The following is a 26,339-nucleotide window of genomic DNA, read 5'->3' on the forward strand; positions in this document are numbered from 1 at the left end:
TTTCTTTTACTTTTCTATAATGTTAAGTTAAAATGTTATCTAGCTTGAAAAAAAAAAAAAAAGAAAGCTCAAATAACACTGAGTCAAATCAACAGCCAGTGGTGATAACATAAAGTTTACTTTCTCCTCTATCCTTGGTGGATATTTTGAAATAAATCAAGCCACACATTTTAAAAACAATAAGTTACTAGTAAAAATTCATCAATTTTTATTCAAAGTAAAAAAAAATGTATTCATAGTATCAAAAGAAAACCATCATTTATGCCCTCATGCCCTTACATTTGCATTAAACAGTATTCTAATGTTGTAGCACTTTAGGTAGAGAACATTTTTACTCATTTGTACATCTTATATTGAGTAGTTTAATCTATAAATACGCTTCTTATTCTACAACTGGATCATTGATCTTGTAGTTGCAAATCAACCACTGGCACTCAAGACATATTGTGGAGTAAAAGTGTTAAGTAGCAAAAAATGGAAATACTTAAGTAAAGTACAAGTACCTCAAAGTTATACTTGAGTAAATGCACTTAAATACTTTCTACCACCTTGATTACGTTCCAGTGCTGTCAACCTTTTTGTATAGTCGTTACGTAAGATATCAAATGAAAAATATGTTCCACAAGTGTAAATGTAAATTGTTACCCACCCCAACCCATGCTGTCCATAATATGCACAGGTTTAAATGTGCACATAAAAGGCATTAGGTCATATATTTCACGCTTATACAATGACTTTCCTGGCATCAATCCTGCTTTGGTTTTGGCATGTGCATTGTCTTCTTGCATTATTTTGTTTCATGTCTTGATCCTTGGCCATCAGCAGAGACACACACAACATATACTTTACATCTTCTCATGATTGTTATTATGATGTTAGGAATAATTGAGTGCTCGTTTTCCCAGCAGACACCATAACATTCATTTAGGCAGCGAAGTATCAGAATGTCTCTGCAATCAGTCCTTTCAAAGTCTGTTCAAGTCTTTGCACTGCTCACTCCTCCTTTAGCCTCCTGGCTGTGCTCAACAGAGTGAGGGGTACAATGAAAGAGGCTGAAGTGATGAGGAAACAGGTCTGTGCTCCAGCGATCCAGTAAACTGTGAAGCAAAAACAACAGTTACAACAAGTCGACTTCAAATAAGTTCAAAGATGTAGCAAACAATTTATATGACGCTGTTTCAAAATAAGTTAGTGACTTGAATTGAATTTGGTGCATGATACAAAGATGGATTTATGTATTTCAGTGTTTTATTTCACAAGAAGAGCCTTTTACAAACATTTCTACAAAGCAAGATTGTAATTTGTAACTGTTTGCTGTCAAATTAGGAAAAGCTTCCTCACCGGACGAAGATACAACTGGTCCTAGTGCTCTGGCTAAGGCACCCAAACTGCGCAGGATCCCCATCACTGTGCCTTTCTGACTGGCAGAGCCTGCAGATAATCAGCAACAGTGTGCAAATTTATATTATAATCAAAACGACTTGTGAGTTTAAAATATTGAGAATTAATGAGAGGCTCACCATGGTCAGAAACAAGTGTTGACAGGCATGGAACGACTATTGCAGCCGCTGTAACAAAAGGAGAAAATGTGAACACACATTACATTCCATTAAACAAAAATAAAAAAATAAATCCTTTAGATGTAGATATACTTCATGCTTTAGCAAAATATTCACATCTTGCATCATCTGTGGATATTATGCTGCGGCATATTCACATGTGTGATTGGTGGCGTGTCCTGTTTTAATCTAACTTTTATTTTATTTTATTTATTTATTTTATTTTGTCTATTGAGATACATTACGGCCACCAACATGGCATCGTTAAAGCACAGTCAAATAAATAAATGTTAAAATATTTTGGTATTTTGATCTATTGCCACTGTTTTTTATATGCAAAATATAATGTGTATCTAAATCACATGTTGAAGTCCTTTTTTATCAATCTCATTACCTGGCTGTGACTCATGTGTCATTGTTTATCAATTATATTTTAATTATTTTGCACATTCCTGAACACAGTAAAGGGTTTTATGTGTGTCAACATGGCATACAGTACTGTTTATCATTGAACGTAAACTCAACTCACCAAAGGAGTATAACGCCAAGCCGATGTAAAGCATTGTTATATTCCACGATAACCCAATGAGAATAAATGCTGGGATTAATGTTATGATTGCCTAAAAACAAGAAATACAATTCAGTAGAGAAGACGTTTGCGCTGAAGTGCAGTTTTTGACATGCCAACGGACTCGTACCACACGAACAGCCTTGATATGGTGCCCCGGTTTGATTCTGCGAGCGTATCCCCCCTGGATCAACGCCATGATGACACCAATGAAGAAGAACATCTTTCCCTGCTGCATACTGTTGAGAAAAAAATGCAAAGTGGCTCTTCAGGTGCATTCTTAACAACTGATGGAGTACACAGCCTTATCTATGAGTTTGTACCTTGTGAACTGGAAGCGCTGGTGAGTCAGAAAACTCAGCGTGAACTCCAGACCAGAGAACAGGAAAAGGTAGCAGAAGTAAACCAGGCCCAACACTTGAAGCTTCTGCATTTCTGTAAAGACATCCGCACCCTCTGTCAGTGTGCCAAAGTTCATTCATGCTTCATAAATGGGTCAAATGGGTGTAAGCCTCTGCCTCACACAGGAATCCAGAGTGTTGGAGAACTCACTTTCTTTGGAAGGTGGATCTTTTGTCCTGGTAACAGCTGAAAAATAGAACAAAGATAACGGGTTCAGGAGGTCCCTGGAGTCCCCGAACCCTGAAGACGAAGCCTAGGATGAAACAAGAAAAATTAAAATAGAGTAGATCAGAATAGAAACTTTATTGTCCAACAGAATGGAAAATTGCCTTTGGCTCACCAAAAAATAAAAGCTGCACGATAACAAGTGACATGCAAAACTTGTGGAGCAAATACAAAATACTACTGAGACTGCAGTACAAATGTAAAAATTAAAGATAAAATACCTAAAACAAAGAAAAAAAATTAAAACATAACATATCACACTGTGGAGCAAGATTTGTGGCTCAGTTTTTTGAGTTCAAAACGCTGATCGCACAATAAAAAACCATGAATATGCAGATATTGTTCAATCTAAATGTGTATGTCTTTCATTATGTACAGTATGTGCCCTGGTGGCTTCATGTTTCCAGATCACATTGAGATTCAAAGGAAGCACGGAGAAACGTTCCCCCCTTCAGCAGGTCAATGTGAAAACAGCCTTCTAGTGTCAAACTCTGCACATCCATCATTCTGCAACTGTGAAGCTCCAATAATAATATAAGGCTACATCCGGCAGCCGCTTAGCCTAGCTTTGCATTAAGACTAGAAACAGGGGGACATAGTTAGCCTGGCTCTGTTGTGGTTCTACATTGCCCTTGTCTTTGACTATGGTTTGGTCTGGCACTGCGACTTCCAAGAAATATTCCAACACTTGACTCTCGATGTGTAATTTTTACACACTGGTTTGTGCACTGACAAACAAATGACATGTTTACTAGTGGGCTTTAGATGTACTGGGAGGCAAGCAGTCATACAGAGCCTGGCTAGCTGTTTCCAGTCTTTATGCTAGGCTAAGCTAACCAGCTTCTGGGCTGTAACTCCTCCTTTAAGATCATTCACCTATCACTGGTAGCCAGTGAAAAGTTCTGCTTTGGGAAAAAGTACTTTAATAAACTGCTGTGCCTTGAGTAAAACTGTGTGTGAGTTAGTTTGTCAGTTGGAAGTGTGCATGTTTCCACAGCTAACCTTGACATCTTTTGTGAGAGTCTCTGGCAGCATGAGCCAAATAAAGACCAAATCAGCAACACTGAAGGCCAAGGCGAGCAGAGCTGGAGTTTGGTAGAAGACATTTCCTGTTGCTCTGGAGCTGATGGCAAAGTAGGCCCCCATCAGAGGACCCATGGTGAAGCCCAAGGAGAAGGCGATGCCAATCATAGCCTGGTCACAGTAAAATTAACCTCAGTTTTTGTCACATTGAAGACAATAACAATGACACAAAATGGCTCATCAGCAGTATTATGTACAACCACGAAATGTGAGTGTCAGAGTCACAGTGTCCTGGTAATAGATTTGAGTAAATATCACTCTGATTCTCAAGTGAACATGCATTCATTTACGTCTAGGGTGTTTTAAGATATGAAATGTCTGTGCCTACCATTCCTCGATTTCGCACTTTCGGGCAAGGCAAGTCGGCCACGATGGCAGTGCAGAGGCTGACGTTGCCCTTACAAATGCCCCCAATTACCCGAAACAAAAGGAACATGCTGAAGCTCCGGGAAACTGCCCACACCGCATAGGAAGACATCAGCCCTAACTGGAACACAAGGCGCCCAATTAGACCCAAATTAATCAGCGTTGATGGCATGGCTGTAATTTTTCTTCTTCAAACTGTGCAATGATATTATGACACTGGGGCTCTAAGGTTAACAATGTAAAAAAATGTGGTTAAATCAATAAAAACTTACAATAACAATACGTTTGGCATCACACTCACTGTGGTAAGAAGGAGCAGGGGCCGTCTGCCATGCTGGTCTGACAGAGCACCGGTTATAGGTGATGACAGGAACTGCAGCAGCGAAAACAGTGACCCGATCAGACCTGAAGGGCGAATTAAGGAGCTCACAAATTAAACCAGTGACCTGGAATGAACCCCATATTTTGCATTATTAAAATTCTATTTTTACTTGATCATAATGTCGTGAAAAGCAGAGCTCTATATCAGCTGCACAGAATGCGAAACCAATCAAATATCTACCTCCAAACAGGACACTGTTGTATTTCTTTTCCATAGGAATCCCAACAGCCTCCCTGAACCAGTCCACGATACTCTGCAGAGACTGATATACTGCATCCTATCCAGCAAGAAAACACAAAAATGTAACATCACACAGGGACAATATGAAAACCAGGAAAGAGGTCAACTCAGCATGAGTCAGCTTCAGCAGACTCCCCCACCAACACAGCCCATTGCTGCTAATCTAATCACTCATGAGTTGGTTATGTTCTTTTATGAAATAGACTATTTGCACAAAGCCTCCTTTGTGTGAAGGAGCATCGCACTCTGCACGTTGTCAGTCCAGTAAATCTGATTCAAAATCAATTTTTTGCTGCAGTTATGGTGACTATAAACCCCAGCTGGGTACAGGTGTTCTTATTAGTGCAAAGTTTCCATTTGCAAGGCAATAACACAGGCTTTATACAAAGACAGAAACTGACAGCTCCATCTACAATAGGCAGATCACATGATACAATCATGATACATCATGGGATTTCCTAATTGTAGTTGGAGCTGTCATTTTGTCCGTGTATATAGCCTGTGTTTTGGTTCCCATACGAAGACCTTGCAGGTCCTCTCAATATAATATATCTTAATGTTATGTTATTATTATGTCAGCTCTGACAATGATGAGTAAGTACCTTCGTTTTAAAAGTGCATTTTAAGTAATTACACCTTTCTAATAGAGAGTCGCCAGAATATGTTATTTGCTTTAAAAAACAACAACAAAAACAGCAACGAACCCCTGTTTGTGCATAATGGTCCAAAATGGCAGGGAGTAGAGGGAGGATCAGTGTGAATCCCAGCAGGTCCAGCAGCAGGATGATAAACACGATGTTGATAACCTTAGAGAAAGAGCCTCCATCCTCTGCAGATTTGTTTGCGTCTGACATTCCTCAAGCTGAAGACGACGTTTCTTCTGTTCCTGTTCAGAAGTAGAACACATACGGCTCACATTAGAAGAGCAGCACTGCCATGAAAGTAAATGTGTTACATTGAATTTACAGTGCCAGTAAGCCTGGCTTCTTATCAGTGGGAGCAGGAACAAGTAAAGCCTTGAGGAAATACCACAATTATAACAGCTTCATTTTACAGATGTGTAATTTCCTTATAATTTCCTTGAAGGTTTCCTGGAAAGAAATACATTATTTAAAACTAATTCTTTTCCAAGTCAAATTTTGAATGCAATATTTTTTACATGTAACAGAGTATTGTAACAAAGTGGTATTGCTGCTTTTGCTTAAGTAAAATATACAAGTAAATGGTAGTAGTATCCACAACATGCCAAATGTAAACAAATATGTACAAAAGTACATGCATTACAGTAAAGTTGCAGTTAATCATATACTTTCCATTTACTACATATTCTTACAGCAAGTCATCAGGAAAGAGAGGTGTTGCCCAAAAGGAAGAAGGAAACAATTCCTGTAAATCCTGTAAACTTTAACCCAGTCTGTATGAACTCCTCAGTAAATGCATTGAAATGCAAATATTTTATAAGTGCTGTTAGTTCTGAAACTTGCTCTCATTAAAACACAAACACACACGCGCACACATCTCCTACAAGTGGTTGCTTCCGCAGAATGTAATATCGATCCAGTGAGACTGACCAATATCTATCAGCATCACATCACCCCCTTTCTTTTCGGACATTTTTAACCAAGCGATCACAAACACTGAAACCCGTTTTACTTACACTATTTCCGCAGACTCGTAACTCGTAACTCAGAACAACAGATCACACGGACTGGAGCTGCTCTACCTCTGCTCTCTCATCAGTTCATGATTATTAGTCCACACCAGGAAGCGGTGTCCTCTTACATTTGGATGACAAGAAGTGTCGTAGCCAACGCACACAGACTAAAATGCTGCCTTCAGGTGATTCTCGTAAGCTCGTATTTTTGTGTTCTTGACTCGTTCAGGATTTGTTGGCCTACAGTATGTGTATGAAAAATGATGTAGTAACAAAACTCTTCAAATAATAATACCAGGTGTATACGAGGAACAGCACCACTTTCTGACAAGGCACCATTTATAAAGGGTTAATAATCCGTAATTAACGGCTTTATCATTGTTTATAAATGATTTACTAATGCAAGGCTAAATTACCGACTGGACAAAGCAAGCAAGCAACTGCCCAGGAGCCCCAAAAAGGCCCTTGTTCACTTGATTAATATATTTTGTTAATAAATTTGTTAGAAATGTGCACATTTGAAGAACAATAGCTCATCTGTATCAAAATTTAGCTTTAAACGGAAATTGTTTCAGTTTATGTTGAGCTCATCTGTTGCTACCTCAAAGAAAGAGTGACATGCCGGAGGAGGATTCTCCAATATCTGGCAACCCAAAAGTTGATCTTATTAAAGCATTGCTCACTGGCAAGATGCATAAGATGTTCAAATATCCAACAGCACCTGAAGGCATCATAAGATTTTTCACTATTAGTGGTTTTGAGGTTGGTTCTTAGTATTGGTTTGTATATAACAATAGTTCACAGTGTAAAGATGTTTATAGTTCTTAATGACAATGTGCCACACGTTTTGCAGTTACCAGCTTCATTCAGAAGTTTTATTTATTGAAAAGCAAAATAAAGTCACACTTATAACATACGTACCATAAAAAACGTTTCATTCAAAAAGGTTTTAAAATCTACAAAACGTGAAAAATTAATGTGTTAACAAGTAATTTTCAAATACACAGTAAAGTAAAAGAACAGAGGACGGTTCATGAAAACAATATTGAGCTTCCCAAACAAAAAAAATCACCAGTGGAAGCTGCTTCTGCTGCTCGAGACATAAAGAAAACATCTACATCCCATGTCGCATTATGTGACGCTTCAATTCACAGCTGCTCGTGAGGTTTCGTCCACAAAGGTCACAAGTATAAAGTTCCTGTTCTGTGACTGATGGGCACAGGACTTCAGCAGCTCCCCCCGTGGCTGTGACTGCACCTGAAAGACAAGAGAAATCAACTTGGGCTGTCATCACATGCCATTTCCAAAACCTAAGTGACAACTAACTTTTGGGGGTTGTTTATGAGGAAAAATGCCAAAGATATTCAATTTACGGCTCGTTTTAAAAGGCACAGTTTCTGAATACAGGCGTTCACAGTATTAATATAGAACCTAGACCTGCTTCATAATCAAAAAAGACATGGAAATCTACTTTTATACAATATGAGGCCTTTAAAAATAATTCATATAGATTCACTGTATTGAATTTAGATTCTTACTTTTGTGCACATGTGGACTGTCAGCTTCCTTTATCCTGTCTCCCTCCTTGTATTCTTTATCCTCACATCGGTTCTCGTTGTCTTCAGTGATCATCTCATCTTCTTTCTTCTGATTCTGCTCAAGATGATCGATCTCTTCTTCTTCCTCCTTGCAAGGTTGCGATACATCCTTTAGATACTCATTCTCGAGCACTGGCATTTCTCCATAAGGGTCTGTCACCTCCTCACTGTGCACTTGTTCCTCTTTGCAGTTTGTGAGTGAGGCAGCTGAACTCTCTTTATGGCTTATCTTAAGTTGTGCACAGTTGGGCAGAAGAGTTAGCAAATGCCTCTCAACTTTAAATGTCTTCTGCCTCCTGCTGTTTGCCTGCATGTGAGGTTTCTTTGCCTCCGGATCATCAAGTTTTGGGTTATGGGCCAAAGTGATGCTACTCTCTTCACCTGGCAAGTCGCTTAGTGCATTATCTCCACAGTCCGTCTCTGTGTTCTGCTCTATCTTAACCGTTCTATCCCGATCTGCCTTTCTCCGTGTCATGCAGATGCTGTCGTCCTTGTCCAACACGAGGATGTCACGCAGTATATCGTCTTCTACGCTAGCCTCGATGTTCAATGTTCTGCGCTGAAGCAACTTAATTTTTAACTTGTGGGCCTCTATTTTAACTGCTATTTTACCGCTCTTTGTTGAGCTGCCCTTTGCCGCCTCCTCTTTTTGCTGTGTGAGCATTACGCCTCTGTCATCACTACCTCTCATTCTGGGTTGGGCTTGGTTCTCATTTTCCGTTCTCCCTCTCTCTGGACTGTTGCATTTCTCAAACTGGATATCTGCATTGTTCTTTTTCTCAGCATTTTGCTCTACTGTATCTTCTATCCTCTGTCCTTTTGCAGTGTCTGACAAGACCACAATCCCCGCTTGTCCTTGTGGGTGCTGCTTGTGCCTCGGATATGCTTCTTCCATCTGCAGCGTAATTTTCTCCCTGGTGTTATTATCTGCCGGGTTCTCAGCTTGTGTCTCATGTAGAACTTTGTTACAGTCAGTGACAAACTCCACTGTTTCTACATCCTGGCGCTCTCTGTTTGTTAACGGTTCCTCCTCCTCTTCCTCTCGCATCCTACCAACCTTTGCCTGTAGCTGATCGAGGCTGACCTGACCCACAAGCTCATGATTCCTCACAACCTGCACAAAACAGGAACAAAACGTCAAACCACAAACTGGGACAGTTTATGCAAATTAGCAAAGAGAACCAACATGTGTACCAAATACCGTCGATTTTTTCATTGGACTAGTTTTCCTCACGTTCATGTTTATGACAGAAATGTTCAGGGGAGGACTTTAGTTTCTGTGGCTCCATAATGCCAGGAACCTACTTGGTGGAAAGGGGACTACCTGTACTACTCTCTGAACCCCTAAGGCAGGCATCAGCAGTTGGGCAAGTTCTTTTCAGGATTTTTCATTAAGAAGCCGACATAGTTTTACAGGTGTGGTGAAGACACACCCCTAGATGCTATCCACATTGTTTTTATTTTTGAGTATTTCATTTCTTTAACAATAAGACTGATTTACAAAACTGCTTGTTTTGTGTCTACATTGTTACCTACAGAAGGTTTTGATTCAAATTGTACAAAATATATCTTTAATTGGGGGGGCAAATATTTTTGTTGGAGGGACAGACTTGCCCACAGGCTGCTATTTGCCTCCTGCCCTAAGGGTTCAGTGAATAACTTCTGAAAATTTTAAACAAAGAAGCTGCCGACGGTTCAGTTATTAAAATTCCTGTACATTCAAAGTGGATAACGTGTCATTTCTTCCGACACAAAGGAATTCCAGTGACACAAAAACGGCTTTAGCATCAAGTTCTCACCTGATGCTTATCACTCAGGTGTGCCTCCAAGTCGCTCAGCAGAGTGCAGTCGAAGTAGCACAGCCGACACTTGTAGGGTTTGATGTCACTGTGTCTCATCATGTGCACACGCAGGTTTTCAGCACTGCCACTGGTGAAAGTGCATTTGTGGCAGCGGAAGACGATGCCTCGGAGGTAACGTGACAGCTTCGAGCGACGCACCTCTATTGGCACAACGCGTTCCTCTGAAAACAAAAGACGACAAAAAGACTGAGTATAACGTAACAGACTGGGATTTCAGTGGGTTGGGAAACACTGACTGAATCCTGTTCAGCATGTAACCTACCACGATGCAAGACGATGTGATCGATCATGTTGTTCTTGTTCTTGGTCTGGTAGAGGCAGAAAGGGCAGCGGAGGTCTTTCTGATGAGTAGGCTCTGACTGGCAGGTAGAGTGACCCTTCTCCACGTGCATCTCCAGGGTTTTCCTAATTAAAAGGTAGGACATGTCAGGTAAAAAATGCAGAGAATGTTTGGAGATAACCTTTGATGTCCCACATACAGTATCCTGAATGACAGGTGTAAAGGATTTTATATTAATCTGTTGTTTGCCTTTAATAAAACAATGTGTGCATTGTTGATGTAATCATAATATGCTTATAACTAAGTGACTTTTTATAAAACTTGCTGTGCAACGTTACAGAAGAACAGACTGAACTTATGATATTGTTTGAAGGCCACCTGGGGAAAAACAACTCCTTATATGGTAGACATCCCGGATCAGAAGTAAGACAAAAAACGAGGAATAGAGTAGGGTATTGTCTCTGTTTGTGTGAATCTCTCACAGATCCACCGCCACAAGGGCTGTCCCGTGTAGGGGAGACAGATAACACGAGGTGAAACAAAACAGAGAACACGTGGAGGAGCAAAACAACGAAGACAGCGGCATGGACCGATAAGAAGAGACTCAACCCACATTGTATTATTTTTTTCTGTGTAAGAATATGAAAGACTGGGTCAGGAAGAGGTAGAGTGTCAGACTTCCTGAACTGGCACAACTGCATGTTGTTGTCAGGGAGAGATAGTTTGGCCCAGAGCTCTGTAACGATCTCCTTTTTCTAATTCTATATTGCTGTTAGCTTTAATAAATGCTGGGATTTGAACTTTGAATGAGTGTCCTGTTTCCTTCATCAAACCAACACGCGAGTTCAGGTGACAAACTCAACACAGGCAACATTCTTTGTAAACGTCTCCTGTTTTCAACAGGAGTTTTTAAACAACAACTGTCACACCTTAAGAGGAAGTACTTCCCCATCAAGGACGCCCTTTTGGACCCGAACCTCATACATCCCCGCTCATTGCATTTGTGAGTATTGCTGTTCATATCCATAAAATGATGTGTTAATCTTCACTCAGGACCGTCACTTCCTCGAGACCTGAATCTCTGTGTTAATGTGAGCCCATTTGCAAATGTGTGAATAAAAGCCAAAACAACAGTTCTGAGTCTGTATCTACTTTGTTTATGACTTATGACACCTATTTTATATACAATGCACTATATTTACTTTATTATATTCGAGTCTGAACTGTGTATGTAGTGCCCTCATATACACACTACTTTCTGCTAACAATCCAGAAATGCAACGCATCCCATGTGATTTGCAGAAATGACAGCCGTACGGCATTACGCCCGACAGTGACGACACGAAATAATGATGTTGAATGTCCGCAATCTCATTTTATTGTTTTTAGTCCTATCGAGGAGCATTCTAGATTCAAACACATGAATGAAACAGCAGCATTTTGTGATGCTGAAAACAACAATACTCTATCAATACCCTATCTTCTTAATGTTTGTCCAAAACAGCTAGAAAAGGAGAAGAAGTCATGGTGGCTGTAATTTACCTTAAACCAGTGAAGAAGTTGCAGTCCTTACACCTGAGGATCTTCTTCCCGTGGCGGTTTAAGTAATGGCGTCTTATACTAGACAAGTGGCCGGTGCTGAAATTGCAAAACTCGCAGTGAAGCTGACTGTTCTCAGGTATCTCGGTTTCCTGCAGGTTGGAGTTAGACGAGACGCCAGTCTGTGCCATCAAGCTGTAGTGGTTCAACTGTCGCCGCACGTCTGGGGGCTCCAAGTACAGCGATTCTGTCAAAGTATAACAAACCACCGAGTGTCAGTACGGGCAATACATTTTGACAGTATTGTGATTTATAAAACATCAGAGGGACAACTTGCCATCAGCCATTTCATGTTCTTCATCAGGTTCAGCCAAATTATTCTTGTCCCCTGGTGAATTAAGAGGCTCCATGTAGGTCCTCTGAGCATGCTCCTCATCTTGAACCTCAGACTCTGCAGGATCCATAATGACATCTGGGCATCCAGCAGCAACACATACATGGAATGAAAGACGGATGAAATATCTGGCAGTGAAGTAGACTTTTAGTGAACTAGTTGTACTGGTAACTTAACACTGTTTTTAAATCAGAGCATGTGCTCAAAACTAATCTAGATTACTCACATCTTTTTCTCTTTTTCCTTTCAGTTGTTATTTTTAAAAACTAAGGCAACATATTCAAGTTTAACTAGTTACAGACATACTACTAACCTGTAACAATTCATCTTAAAAACATCCAGTAAGTCAGCATTTAGAAGACATCTGATGAATCACACCACCATGACACCAGTGCTAACTGTGAAGTGCTCCTGTTGCTCACCGTGATGTTTTTTCATAAAATGACACCTCCACAGGCCCAAGACGGTGGTCCGATAGGAACAGATACTACATAGAAAAGGCCTTAGTGTTCCAGATTTGTAGATGACATATTTGTTAATGCTGCAGAGACAATGACAAAAACATATATTAAGTGAGATGCAATCAAAATGAGCTCATCATTAACTAAATACTTATTGGGGTCTCAAGACATCAAATTTGTGAAATGTATTTTTAATTTAATGTGTTAACACTATAGTGCTGAACAAAGAACTAATAATTCTGTATAAACAATATTGTGATAGTATTAATTAGCTAAAGCTATCTGGAACCATGGAGGATCCCTCATACATGTAAGTGTAAGCACAATTGTAGCAGTCATAAGTTGTATTTTTTTTTTAGGTGAACAAATGTGTGACTTTCCTTTTGAAGAGCTTGTATTATAAAAAGGACAGTGTTAAGCATTGAGGAACATCATTTTTTACCATGCTAAAATGCTGACTGACCCACCAAAGCTCATTCTTACTTGTGCCTTAGTGCTGAAGGAGGCAGATTGTCCAGTTTCTTGATGGCTGCCAGGGCTGCATGGCTGCGCTCATGCGAGCGCAGACCTTTCAGAGACATGAATGTCCGCCCACACTGTTTGCAGCTGTGTTTGTCAACTCTTGATTCCAGCTCTGGCTGCTCTACATCAGTGGATTTTAAAGGTGAAGACAGAGGACTCGCGGGCAAAGTGAAGGTCTCTACTTGCGTCACATTCCACTGGGTCAGCTCCTCCACTGTTTCTAACATGGGCAGTTCATCTTGCCTACAGAGCTGAAAATTAAACACAGTAATGGTCATCAACTTAATGTAGCTCAAGCACGTAACAGATGTCAAGAATGTAAATGATCATATGGGCAGAGTCAACTTACTTCAATGAATGTGGTCTCTGGTGTTGACATAATGGCACACGGTGACTTTGCCTTTGCAGCCTTCTTTTTCTCCCTTGCTGCATGGCGATCCAGGTGGCGACACAGTTTTCTAATTCCATTTAATTTTTTATCACAGTGGGCACATCTGTAAATTCCTGTCCTCTTCTTTGATTGTTGTGACAACACAGTAAAGTCCAATTTGTAATGTGAGCTATGAAAGGTACTATAGTGGGCAATAAGCTGCTGCGATGAGTCAAACATCAAGTTTGGACACTTCCTACATTTGACGTGTGCACTTTCCTCACACGCAGCTTTCAGCTGGTAGGGGGTTATGCTGCGTTTACGTTTGTTATACTCCTCCAGCATCTTGTATGTGCTCAGTGCATCCAATTTGTGAGTCTTTTTGTAATGGCAATGCAGATACCTTCGACACACCGCTGTATAGGTGCACATTCGACATTTATACGGGAATTCCTTGTTTTGCTCTGACACCTGGCATGTCTCAGGAGAGGCCAGCTGTTGACTGAGATCAGTGTCTGTTGTGTTCACTGCTGATGTTTTGTCTTTTAAAGGAGCAGCCTCCAACACCAAGTCCTCTGAGCTGTGATGAGGCTGTTTCTCAGTGTCAGTGTCAGATGAATGTTCAGAAGCTGCTGGCTCAGCCTGACTGTGGTCCCTCTCACCGTGGATTTTTAGTTTTTCCAATGATGAATAAATTTGTGGGCACTTTCTACACATGTACCCTCTTTCATTAGATCCTTTTCCCATCGTACAGCCAACCATGTTGGTTACAAGAATTCTTTCCTTTTTCAGTTCATCTGCCCTGGCTGTGAGGACTGGATGCTTCATTTGGCAGTGAGTGAGCGTCCCATGGTGGCTAGCATTCACATAGGGACAGCTTGGACACATGTAAACTAATACTTTGTCCTCTTCTGTCGTTGTGATAGACTCAGTTACTTCAGAAATGGTTTTGGATCGCTGAGTTAAAGGACAGTCGGGAGATGTGAGCACGGACTTCTCTGAGATCTGTTTGGATATTGCTCCATAGTATTTAAAGAAGGCATCCTTCCCATGCTTCAAGATATAATGGTTTCCCAAACGCTTTTTCCTGAAATAAGACCTAGGGCACAGGACACACTTGTATCCATACTCTTTAGCCTTTGGAACAGCGCTGCTGCTGTGGTGAGCATGAAAGTGCTGACTGAGTGCAATTTTTGTGCTGCAAGTATAACGGCAATGCTGGCAATTAATCCGTGTGTAATTTTTCTTGGATAAAAAGGAAGCTTTCAATAGTGATGCTCTGCTGCTGTGGGTATTAGATTGTAGTATTTTACTTGCAGCTGATGGTGTAGGAGCTAGTTTGTGTGTGCTCGGCCCCGCGTTTGGCACAGTGTCTTTATGGTCGTTCTCACAGTGCTTGTTGATCTTCGCCAACGTTGCATAGATTTGAGGGCAGGTTTTACACATGTACCCGCTAAATTTCAAACTCTCACCAGGACCTTTTCTTTTCAAGCTGTCTTCCCAACTGCGTAGATCTTTTTCATTCACGTGAAGACTGTCTGCCCTGGATACGCAGGAAAGATGCTTCATCTGGCAGTGAGTGAGAATTCCATGATAGTTGGTATTGACGTAGGTGCAATGTGGACACTTAAAGATATGCACACGTTTTTGGATTTGTACTCGCTGTTCTTCCTGTTCATATAAATCTTCAGTTACAGCTTCTGGGTGTTTCATTCCACGGTGAGTCTTAAGACCACGCTGGCTATGAAATGTCGCAGGGCAATGATGGCACTTGAGAATTGTGAGTGATTCTGTTGCTTCACGAGATGAATCAGGTGACTTGCCAAATTCAGGAGGAACTTCTTGGGTGTCAGATGACCCTGGCATTTCATTGTGGTCTTCCACATGGCTGTTTGCATTTGGCTTCTTGCTGGTGATGACATTCAGGACTGAGCCATCTTCTTTCACAGTCCAAGGATGAACAGCACGGTAGTGGTCTGCCATACTTGACATCGAGCGACTTCTAAATGAACATGCTCTGCACGAATACCTCTTGTTTTCACTTTGTCCAGATCTTCCGGATTGTAATCTGCCATCAGTACAAGCACCATCGCTAGTACCATCAGTTTGCTTTATCTTAGGTTTCTTCTCTTCAGGAGGGGGTGTGTCAGGACCAGCATATAACCTAGTGGATATGTATTCAAAGGTCAGTTTACGTTTTGGGTGTTGTTCCTGGTGGTGCTTGTAGACTGCTGCTGCAGTTTTGTGAGAGAAAACACACAAGTCACAGTAATAACCTGACTCTAACATGCCACGTTTAAAACACAATCTTAAAACCTCATTGACTGAGCGATTTGTCCTGTGGCTTTTCCACATATGCCTCCTCAAAACATTCAGGTACTGACTGCTGTATGCACATTTATGACACTTTAGGGTCCTCTGTGCTTGTGTGGCTCTCACTGAGGGTGATGCTGAAACTGACAAGCCTTTGGAAAGCATCTTTTTATTTCCTTTTATACCAACGGATGCATGATTAACTTCTTGGCTTGCAGTTGTTTTTAAGTCTAATTTCTGTGCCTGTTTGACAACCACCGAAGTATACATATGTATTTTTTCAGCCTTAACCTCAAATCCACGATGTCTTTTGAAGCAATGCTTCAATACATGGTTAATACTATTCTGCCTGTAGTTGCAAAGGGGGCAGAAAACCATATCTTTATCACCTTCATTCAGAAGTGGGAGAGGTAGATGAGTAGAGGGGGGTAACTCCTCTGTGTTAGACTTTGATTTCTCAATTTCATCACGAATCAAAGCTGTGTATTCAAGAATGCACTCTCGATTGGACTTAATGCCTTGATGCACTGTGGCTTGATGGTTCAATACTCCTTTTACAGTTGGATTACCAAAGTTGCACTTTTGGCAGTAAAACAAGTTTTCAGGACATGCATAAGGATTAGACTTCATCATGGAAGCATCTTCTACATTATCCTGTTCACGTGGAAGTTCTTTTTCGCTACATACCTCAACCTGTTTACTAGTTTCAGGATCAGGAGATGTAGTACTTGCTGAGGCCTCAGTTTCACCTTGCCGTTTTCTTTGCACCTCAGCACTATACCTCACGATCTCTTCAGTATCCTTTAGTCCATACACAGCATGTTTCGCCTTATGATGAGCAACAACGCTTCTGATGTTGGTACTTGAATAACAGCAAAACTGGCAGTAAAACATTTTATTTGGTGAACTATAGGATAAACTGTCCATTGTAGCAGAGATCTCTCTGGCAAATTTGGTAGGTGATGTCTTTGTTTCGCCTCTGTCCTCTGCAGTTTTCACTTTCTCAGGTTTGGGAGACTCTGAATGAGTCTTAGAAGAGTCTGATGTGTGCTTCAGATTCATCAAAGACAATGAAATCTTTCTGTTTGACTGCCCGGCTTTGTCTTTGACTTTTTTAGAAGAATCTGAGATGTTCTTCTGAGGTGCAGAGTTTTCTGCTACTGTCACAGACTTCTCAGGGATCGTCTCTGAAGTTATATGTGATATGGCACGAACTGACTGTTTGATTTTGTCAATTGTGACAGCTTCCTTTGGGTGACTTTTTTGATAGTGGACATGCATAACAACAATTGACTTATGACTAAACTTACATTTGTTGCAATGATACAAAACCATTTCTGCTCCATTGTGGTTGGGAGGCAGGGCAGCGGGTGTTTTTTTGACAGTCTCCTTTTGTGCATGCGCATGCTTGGAAGAAATCCCCTCTGATCTTTCCGGGCTGTGTGCTCTCTCACATGTATTCAACTGAGATGATCCTTCTTGGTACCTAGTCGCTGAATATCTGCAGTACAACAAGGGATTATCCATTTTATGTTTTGGGTGTTTTTCCTTGTAATGTTCTTTCAAGGGCTTCAATACATTGGTGGTAAATGGACACACAAAACATTTGAAAACCAAACTGAGTTCACACGACTGCATTGTGAGAACTTTTGGGGCGTCTGGATGAGTTTCTGTGCAATGTCTCTTGAGGTCAGCAATACTTAAAAACTCAAGTGGACACTCCAGGCAGCGAAAGGTAGCACTTTGATCACTAGGATCCTGAATGTAGGCCACGTTATATCTTATGTAAGGGTGGTCATTTTGGTAATGGGTAGACACGCTTCTGAGGCCCATATCACTGTAGTCACAGTGCTTACAAAAATATACTTTTGGGCTTTCTGTGTCCCCATTTAAAAGATGAGCCATCTTTTCTTCTTCATCTTCACTAATTTCAAATGAAAAGTCTGTGTTGTTTGGTGATTGCTGTTTACTTGCCTCCTCTGGGACATTCGTCGTCTTTTTGCTTGACTTTGCTTTTTTGGCAGGGCAACTCTCTGGGCTTTCACTATTGGCCCTCTTCCCAATGTTGTTAGAGGCGGGTTCTTTGACTTGTTCCTTAGGCTTTGATGGTGTCAGGTCTGCAATTAAAAGGTGGTCATTCAGTAGAAATCGGTCAGACCCTTTTTTAGATATATCAATAATGGACTTTGCAGTGACTTTAAACACACCACTGCTGTGTGGGCTGGAGCTTGAGGAAGATTCTTGCAAAATTAGGGTTCCTTTGGTGCTTTCTAGAGGCTCTATGCTCTCAGCTGAGTTCACTGAGGGTTTCCCTTGGGATCCAGATGCTGCTGCAAAGTACTTGGTGATGGTTTGCAGTGGCCTCTTGTACGTTTTCAGATCCTTCGATGAGTTAAGTGTGCATTTCGTTTTTGAGGTAGATTTAACTGAAGGACTCTCTTTTGCCTCTGCACCTCCTTGGGCTGTTCTGTCGAAATAACAATTATTTTGGTCTCCTGGTTTTCACAAATGACAGAATTTACGATCCCGTTCTGATTCTCTGTTTTTTTACAACACCGCTGCTCATGTTCATTCAGGATGTCCTGACTACAAGCTTTGAAATCACAGTGCTGGCATGAAAAATGATTTCCTGAACTGTTGCATTGGTTGCCAGTGTTTGCTTTGTTAGACTCATGGTGTTTTAAACCAGCATCTCTAAGAGCAGTATCAACATCAAGGTCATGCATCTTGTTGAGATGCTCAAATAGGTAGACTTTGGATTTGAAGATGAGCATGCAGTGACTACAACGGAAAGTCTTGGTGGAGGATTCTTCAGCGACAGCCTGATTGTGAGTCATGTGGCCAGAGGTGGAAAAGTGCATTGAATCTGAGGAGGTGAGTAGAGGATTACATTGTATACTCAAAATAATTTGATGCGCTTCACTGAATCAACACTTGACACTAACAGAAAAACTGACCATAGTAAATACCTTTTTGCATCTTGCATTCCTCTGAAACCCAGAGTCTTGTATAAAAAGACAGCAGTAACACACCTAGAGGATTGAAAGCAAACGTTACTACATTTCTCAGGGTTTACAAAAAGCGCCTTATATCTGGTTTCTACTATACTTTCCAGCTGTTACAACTGAGGGTTTCCACCGGGGTTTGAAAAATCAAACACTGACACCAACAGATGTGCTGCTTCTTTCAAGCATGAAAGAAAAATCAACTGAACAGCAGCACAACAACGGTAGGAAAGACCAACCATGGGGCTCAGTATTTAACTTTCAGTTAGTTAAGTTTCATCAGGAAAGAGTCGTAAAATGACACAACACAATCGAAAGAAAAAGTGGGCAAATAAAATTAAAGCTATAATACTCACCACCGCGCGCAGATTATCTACTACCGCAGGGAGGAAAACAAAGGATGAGGTTTATAATGCGATGTTTTGAATCGCTGTTGCTGGCAACATGAAGACACCACACGTTTCCGCCATTTTTCCCGCGAGTACAACTCACTGCTTCCTCTGCAGCAACAAGCCATCAATGGCCTTCGACTACAACTTCACTTCCGTCGAGAGTCATTTAACCTTCAAAATAAAATTCCGTAGACGTGCTCACAAATGAGGAGTTGGAACAAATTTAAATCAAATGTTTAACTGCTTAAACGATTGATACATGATCAAAATAGTTGCAGATTTACTGGTGATCGACTGCTGATTAATCAGGTTACAATTTCAACTCAAATTATGAGATTATTATCTCTGATATATATCAGATATATATATATATATATATATATATATATATATTATTCTGCAGTTGTTCACGTTGTATAATGCAAAATGCCAGTTTAGGGGGTATTGCCTCATTTCATTGTCGTATTTGTGCTAAGTGCAAATGTATGTTGACGTTTGTGAGCTCGTTGAAAATTGAACAAGGCATCCCAGGAAGTCGAGAGCCGGAAAAAAATAGCTTATCTTCAAAGTAAAGGTTGCGCATTTTGAACAAACGTGCTGGCTGCAGCGGTCGATTTAAGGAGAGCTAAGCTAAATAAATAAACAAACAAACTGTCTGAATAATGAACATAATTCATAACTGTTATAGGTTTTTTTACGCTAGGCCAATAAACACTGGGATTATTATAGGGTCTTGCAATTCATGTATGTAGCTATTCATCAGTTTATTCATTTGATTATGGTTATTTAATCTGTTACTTTGGGTGAACATTAAAGGCTATATAAATATATATATAAAGAGAAATGCCAGACACAGACACATCCTATTATATTCAAGCCTTATTTGGCATTTCATGGACATTCTTAGATATAACAAAAATAATTATAAGCTACAATTAATTGAATTCAAACACAATCCTTTATTTGTCTATAAATAAACCAGGAGAAAGAGGGAAAAAGTTGCAAATTATTCTTATAACAAAGAAAAATAACCTCAAATGTAAATTTTTTTATAATTAAAAATAGAAGTACAGAGCTATTTTTGCTCCAGTTTTTTCATCACAACACGACTCTGTATAGCAGTATATTTAAAGTGAACTGTAAAATGCAACAATTATGAAAAAAGGGGGAAAATGGTCTCTGTCAAACATCATTTCACAAATTATTCTTTGTGTCGGTGGTGGTATAATTTATTCTGTTTGGCTCAAATTACCCTCGCCAAAAAAAAGCCACCCTGATCATTTGAATACCAAACTGACAGCTCAGCTTCTGATGAGCAAAATATTACCATGTGAGTTTTTATAATCCCAAACAAACAGCAACACTCCCATTTCAAAAGGGACAGAGACAAAACCTCAGTGCATCTGAAGGCCAGTTTTTTACTTTGCTGTTGAAGGTGAAAATAGATGTTGGGTTTGTGCACATAAACCAGCCTCTCCACTTTGAGTTCTTCAAGGCTTTCTGCCCTTCTTGCGTAGTGACTGTCCTTGTCCAGAGAAGGCGATGAATCTGTTCATGGCGTCATCCTGAGAGGATTAAAAGAGATTTAAAATTAGTTGTAATTGGAAACCAACATCATGAGCCCTAAATAAATGGAAGAGATATAAAGAATTCAATATAAATATGTAAATCACATAATAAAACTATGAAGTTCAAATGCAATAGGAAGGGACTGTACAGGACTACAGATTGTGAGGAACAGCAACATTCAAACATTTGACAATATCATTCACATTTCTTACATCATCTATAATTCTCCTGGGCAGAGGCTTCGAGTTTCTGATGAAGGTGATCCTGCCAACTTTGAATTCGTAGTTGGGAATGCCCCTGTGTGATGAAGAATTAGAATTGAAGATTAGGAGTTTATACTTAAGACAAACACTGATAGTATGGTTATTGTAGTATAGTAAAATAAAGATTGAACAGGTGCCACTAAGGGTCTCCACAAACTCTGACCATCTCATGAATTAATGTGTCACATTGTGCAATTTTGGCAAAGATAATATTTCAACACATCCTTGCAGTCAGACATTACAGGCCAAGGTGAGATTATTGTTGCATTTCGCAATTGGTTTAATAACCACACTACGTATTCCATCTGCTAAAACCAAACTGACCATGTCATGTGACAGCAAAATAAGATGACATGGTGACACAAGTGAGCAACAAGCAGCAGAGTTTAATGTCTGGATAAAAACCCAAAGATAGAAAATTAGAAGAGTGTGGACACAATCTGAGTTTGGAAATTGTCTGACATCAGATGCCTCATAAACATTATGGCCTTTTTTCATTCGCTGCAATGATCAACACTAACACAGCAGTCACTCACATGGCATCAGCAGTCTGTTGCACCAGCAACAGAGGGAGAATATGATACAAACTGCTCACTCGGCCACCAGAACCTTGCTAGCATTTACGACAGCGTGCATGAACTGACCTCTGCTGTGCCTCACTGCATCACATTGAATGTGCCAGTTCAGCTCACCTAACTACACCCAACCTATGGGTGATTTGATCCTATCCGTCATCTGTCTAATGTCTAATAAAGGCTTAAAAAGCTAAAACAAAAATCTTAGTGCGAGGCAGGAATGCATTATGTTGTAGATTTATCATGTCGAATAGTTAAACTATTGTGTTACAATATTTATTGTTAGGCCATTTCATGTCTACATGTAGAAAATACTGCATCATTTTTCACCTTTTAATGTCACTTGGGCCAAGAGGAGCTGGGCTGGGCTCAATCCCTTTTGTTTTACCATCCAAACGATTGCCAGACCCAGTGAAAGCCTGAGGATTAGAAACAGATTGGAAGTTACATTAACTTTAATTATCAGTATTCATGAGGACAGTCATTTGTCTGTAACCCACAGCAACATTTACTCACTCTGAATCCTGTGTCCATATCAGCGTAACTGCTGGGATCTCCTTCTTCCTCCTGTGAAGACATGATTTTTTTTTTTTTTAATTGTTCAGAGCACAAACTGTACAGATGCCTTTAGGGTTTGGTCCTTACTGTTGGTTCTTCCTGGTGGTGAGGTCGTCGCTCAGGCTCTTTGTAACCCAAAGGTGCATCAAAATCCACCTGAGAAACAGAGTCACAGCACAGTATAAAACACATTGATTAAAACAGAAATAGAATAATTTACAGTGTCTGTAATAAAATAGAGGGTCGTACGTTCATGTCGCACTCGATGATGGATACTGCTTTATCTGGCTTGGTCTCCATGACTCGCAGCTCATATATCTGAAACAAACACACAGATTCCATTTGCAGTGGTATTCAGTAAAAAGGAATACAGATAAAAACCATATTCAGATATTACGTCAACACTAATTTGAATAAACCAAGTCACCTTTTCATTGTAGTTGATAGCTATGACGTCACCAGTCGTCAAGCAGGCAAAGTTTCTCAATGCATTCTCAAGTCTGTAATAAAGTGACAACTTAATTACTTTAGTTAAACACAAAATGTGAAAAAAGGGGGAATTTATTTTCCCTAACTGATATTTCTTACACTGCCTTTGGGTTTGTGATGTCAAGGAAGTCGGGACTCTGTGGCTGGAACTTTGAGTAAGTGGCCACCATGAGGTTAACGCTTTCCACTTGGACCAGACCGCCTTCCTCCAGCAGGAGATTCTGCATCATCTGCAGCAATCAAAATGAATGTCAGTGCTGCCTTAACAAGTGGCTTAAAAAGCATTTAATCAGCAAAGAGCATTTCAGACACAATAAGAATCATATAGATTCTATCTCTGCATCTATAAAAATCCTAAAGACCACTTCCGTCATTAAAGTTACTTTTATTAACTACATTCTCATTTTCCCAAATAGATTTTTATGCTGGTTCTTTTACTTGTATTTGCATAAAATATCAATACAGTATAATTATCCGTCTTCAACATCCACTGGTGACAACAGACATTTCAATCTCTGCGACACCGGCATTTAACTTGTTACTGCTTCTCACCCAGTGTGGCAGATAACAGATTCCCTCGTCTGCCACAAACTCCAGAACACCACAGTGTGTCATTCTGTCGGAGTTCTTGTTGGTCAGCTTGAACAACATTGGATAGGTGATGTTAAGTCTGCCTGTAGAGGGGAAAGGTGGAGAAAGATAATAAACACGGTGCATGTATCTTTACAGGCATTTTCAAATGAAGAGCTGCTTGATTTAACCTGTACTTACTGAGCTGGTCGAGAGCTGAAGGTGGCATTATAACTGCAAGGAAAACAAATGGTTATTTGAGACATAAACAACGTAAGTTCTCAAAATAAAACCTTGAGGAGCCAATATAGGAAACAAATGGTAAAATGAAAGAATTCTTTTTTTATTTTTAAACTATGACTTGAAACAATATATCGAAATTTATTTGAGTAAAAATAAAGCTGCACTTTATGTGACTTATGATACTACACATTTAATTCATTAGCCATAATAAAGCAAATATCACCACAAAAGAAAAAAGAAAACTATTACTACTTAAGTATTACAAAGTCTGTTGTCTTAAACTAAAAGCATTGCAGCTTTTAGCATTGTTTTAGCACAGGCATCTACATATGGGAAAGAACCGGAATCAAAAAACATCTGTTAGAGTTTCAGGGACAACAAAAAAAGATGGTTTCAAGAGGCTTTAAATATGAGTCAACAGTGGAGAGAAGACTCCTGAATGCAGGGATGATTTGTGTTTCATATTTTTTCTGCATTGAGTATTTTAAACTTTAGCACTTTAAAAACATTTTCTTGATTGAACTTACATGCTTTTACTTTAAGGAATTTTTTTTTTTTTAAATGCAGGACTTTTACTTCTAATTGAGTATTTTTACAGGGTGGTATAAGTAGTCGTATTTCAATAAAGGGTCTCAATATTTGGGATGCTCAGTTTGAGAAACACTGCTTCTTTGGCTGCTTTCTGCTGATTAGGTATAGTTAATGACTTAAAAGGACTTACAGTATATTTCTTAGGGGTTTGGCTTTTTGTTCAGAACAGACTGGGACATGAAAGCAAATTTGCATTTCTTTGTTTATCACTCACTTTTGCCTCCTTTCTCAACGTCGGAGCGGTCGTTTGGTCCTGCCAGCATGGACACCGAATAGCAGCGGTACTGAGTGGAGAAGCGGTTCTGAAACCCCCGGGACATCGGGTGGTCGAACACCTGGAATGAAAACTGTGGAGAGAAAAAAAACCCAAATCCTATTAATAACAAGAACATATTTCTGTTATTTTCCCCGTGAGTGGGCAGGACTTAAATTTCATCATGACAGAGCATGTTTCTGCTGCTGCTGCTGCTGCTGTCGTCGTGTTGTTGTTGTCGCCGCTCGACAGCTTAACTGCTCCAACGGTTTGTTTTGAAACGAATTGGTCCACAGCCGTGAACAAAAGCAGAGTGCTACTCACCATGTCGACGGTTCGTGTCTTTGGTTGTCAAGCGACTCAAATTAAGTGTCTGTTTCTGTTTTCCAATATGAAACTACCACATATGAGCTGACAATTTCCACTGTTGTCTTCCGCTTCTTCCGGAAGTGTACAAGCCGACGGAGGGATATGACGACACGTCTGACGCTAGCCAATCACAGCATCCTTTTGAAATAAGTCACTTTCGATTAAATGTTTCTTTAAATTTTGTAAATCCTGCATTTTTGAGATGATAAAACTACTTCGCTTTTAGTTTCCCATCACAATACCAAAGATTAACTAGCAAAGACACAATGTGGTAAAGGGGAAATTTCAACATAAAGTTTGAGGACGGGATAAGAGATATATTCTACATACAATACTGTGCAAACGTTTTAGCACTCATGATGTTTTGATTCTTATCTATCACACATTGCCATCAGGAAGTCGTCTGATTATTCCCATATTCACTCCGCAGCAGGACAACCCCATACATACAGCTGGTCTGGCCCACACAGATCCCTGATTTTAATATCATGGAGTCAGTCTGGGATTATATGAAGTGGCAGAAGACACTGAGACATCCTAAATTCACAAAAGTGGCAAATTCTCCACTTCTCGGTACAACCTGTTGTAAAAAAAAAAAACTAAAAAAACTCCACACAAGGGTACCCAGGACAATTGGTGGTGTTTTAAAGGCAAAGAGGTATTCACACCACATACTGATTTAGTTTATTTCTGTTAACTGCACTTTGCATTAAGTTAAATGATAACCATTGAAAGCATCCCTGCATTTTTTTGCACAGTATGTGTATTTGTAACCTCTCTCTACAAGCTTGTAACACAGGCTTTCCTTTAAACAATTTATGTCTCCATCCGCAAGATGAGATAACCCATCTGACATCACAAGGATTGTGTTTTCAGAGTTCACAAAGCTCCTCCAAAGCAAAGCAAGACATTTTACAACTGTTTTTTAAATATTTTTCAACCACTTTACATGAAGTATAAATAAATCACACAACAGCTGTACTCAGAGCCACCCAGTTTTAATAAGTCTTATGAAGACCAAGTCAGACATATAACTGACAGCAGCAGCACACTGATAACAAGTTAAAAGTCATTATAGAACTGTAGTTGAAATATTGTATTCCAGACAAAACTGTACAAATCATAGATACGGTTTATATAAAATACAAAATGGCGAAAAGGCCATGTTGTTTGGTGATAGTTGCACTTCGAGAGATCATTTAAAAACATTAGCAGAGTCTGAAGAAGCTCCTCTTGAGTGAAGGTTGTGTCCATCTGCAGGTCAATGCAAGTCTCTGGTCACAAAAGTCCATAACATAATTTCTGCTTTTCAATTCAAGGATTTATATAGGAGGCCAGCTTTTGGCAACTTCTTGATGCATGGATTCAGGAATCCACTGACAGTATGCAGACAGCAGAACTGTAGGAGGAGAAAAATACATGATTACATGACAACAAGTCTTATCAAATCACACTGGCACAAGTGATACCAAGCACATTAAATCCTCACATTTATCTTCAGTCTTCCAGACGGAAAGCAGAGTGTCTCTGCAGTCAACTCTCTTTGACACCAGCGGTCCCAGCACAGCCTCCGTCCTGGGCTGCAGTCTACAACAGCAAAGACACAAGAGCAGAGGAAAAGTTCTTCTTTGAAACAAGTCAAAC

At 40.0% G+C, this 26,339-nt stretch overlaps 4 protein-coding genes across 4 annotated transcripts in view; all 4 read right to left on the reverse strand.

Moving 5' to 3' along the window:
- Window positions 1-184: 184 nt before the first annotated feature.
- On the reverse strand, window positions 185-6,630 carry slc75a1 (solute carrier family 75 member 1). The gene is made up of 13 exons (XM_023414453.2): window positions 6,483-6,630; window positions 5,530-5,711; window positions 4,766-4,862; window positions 4,505-4,608; window positions 4,166-4,324; window positions 3,757-3,948; window positions 2,680-2,782; window positions 2,451-2,562; window positions 2,258-2,366; window positions 2,089-2,179; window positions 1,521-1,568; window positions 1,342-1,431; window positions 185-1,097 (listed from the first exon to the last, which is right to left on the reverse strand). Exons 2-13 carry the CDS (start codon window positions 5,677-5,679, stop codon window positions 994-996), a joined length of 1,359 nt encoding a protein of 452 aa, XP_023270221.1. The 5' UTR covers window positions 5,680-5,711; window positions 6,483-6,630; the 3' UTR covers window positions 185-993.
- A 694-nt stretch (window positions 6,631-7,324) lies between these two features.
- On the reverse strand, window positions 7,325-19,315 carry LOC111661017 (zinc finger protein 462-like). The gene is made up of 12 exons (XM_087176093.1): window positions 19,180-19,315; window positions 18,788-18,850; window positions 18,299-18,684; window positions 13,485-18,254; window positions 13,097-13,386; window positions 12,575-12,693; window positions 12,096-12,230; window positions 11,762-12,005; window positions 10,202-10,344; window positions 9,877-10,100; window positions 8,018-9,191; window positions 7,325-7,736 (listed from the first exon to the last, which is right to left on the reverse strand). The coding sequence occupies exons 2-12, from the start codon at window positions 18,795-18,797 to the stop codon at window positions 7,594-7,596; spliced, it is 7,638 nt and encodes a 2,545-aa protein (XP_087032219.1). The 5' UTR covers window positions 18,798-18,850; window positions 19,180-19,315; the 3' UTR covers window positions 7,325-7,593.
- An 839-nt stretch (window positions 19,316-20,154) lies between these two features.
- On the reverse strand, window positions 20,155-24,786 carry ufd1l (ubiquitin recognition factor in ER associated degradation 1). The gene is made up of 12 exons (XM_023414445.2): window positions 24,651-24,786; window positions 24,288-24,420; window positions 23,441-23,473; window positions 23,222-23,343; window positions 22,769-22,899; window positions 22,608-22,680; window positions 22,430-22,498; window positions 22,268-22,336; window positions 22,139-22,189; window positions 21,953-22,041; window positions 20,997-21,081; window positions 20,155-20,780 (listed from the first exon to the last, which is right to left on the reverse strand). Exons 1-12 carry the CDS (start codon window positions 24,651-24,653, stop codon window positions 20,706-20,708), a joined length of 933 nt encoding a protein of 310 aa, XP_023270213.1. The 5' UTR covers window positions 24,654-24,786; the 3' UTR covers window positions 20,155-20,705.
- An 891-nt stretch (window positions 24,787-25,677) lies between these two features.
- Window positions 25,678-26,339, reverse strand: part of dhx37 (DEAH (Asp-Glu-Ala-His) box polypeptide 37) — a 20,903-nt gene continuing 20,241 nt past the window's right edge. The window contains exon 27 of the mRNA XM_023414452.2: window positions 25,678-26,094. Coding sequence (XP_023270220.1) covers window positions 26,018-26,094 — 77 coding nt within the window. The 3' untranslated portion in view covers window positions 25,678-26,017. The remainder of the gene's footprint in view (window positions 26,095-26,339) is intronic.

The sequence above is a fragment of the Seriola lalandi genome, unplaced genomic scaffold (genome assembly GCF_002814215.2).
Source record: "Seriola lalandi dorsalis isolate HSWRI2012SDOR001 ecotype SW California unplaced genomic scaffold, Sedor1 jcf7180002054529, whole genome shotgun sequence".
Lineage (NCBI taxonomy): Eukaryota > Metazoa > Chordata > Actinopteri > Carangiformes > Carangidae > Seriola > Seriola lalandi.

Coding starts and splice junctions, on each gene's coding strand:
- slc75a1 (XM_023414453.2), bottom strand. CDS start 5,679: ATGTCAGACGCAAACAAATCTGCAGAGGATGGAGGCTCTTTCTCTAAG. Junction 2,563..2,679: donor AGATCCACCTTCCAAAGAAA/GTGAGTTCTCCA, acceptor ATGTCTTTACAG/AAATGCAGAAGCTTCAAGTG. Junction 1,098..1,341: donor ACCAGTTGTATCTTCGTCCG/GTGAGGAAGCTT, acceptor TTTGCTTCACAG/TTTACTGGATCGCTGGAGCA.
- ufd1l (XM_023414445.2), bottom strand. Junction 23,474..24,287: donor CGTTGAGAAAGGAGGCAAAA/GTGAGTGATAAA, acceptor TTTTCCTTGCAG/TTATAATGCCACCTTCAGCT. Junction 22,337..22,429: donor TCATCGAGTGCGACATGAAC/GTACGACCCTCT, acceptor TCTGTTTCTCAG/GTGGATTTTGATGCACCTTT.
- LOC111661017 (XM_087176093.1), bottom strand. Junction 18,255..18,298: donor ACCAGGAGACCAAAATAATT/GTTATTTCGACA, acceptor GAGGCAAAAGAG/AGTCCTTCAGTTAAATCTAC. Junction 12,694..13,096: donor CCTTCAGCACTAAGGCACAA/GTAAGAATGAGC, acceptor TTGTCTCTGCAG/CATTAACAAATATGTCATCT.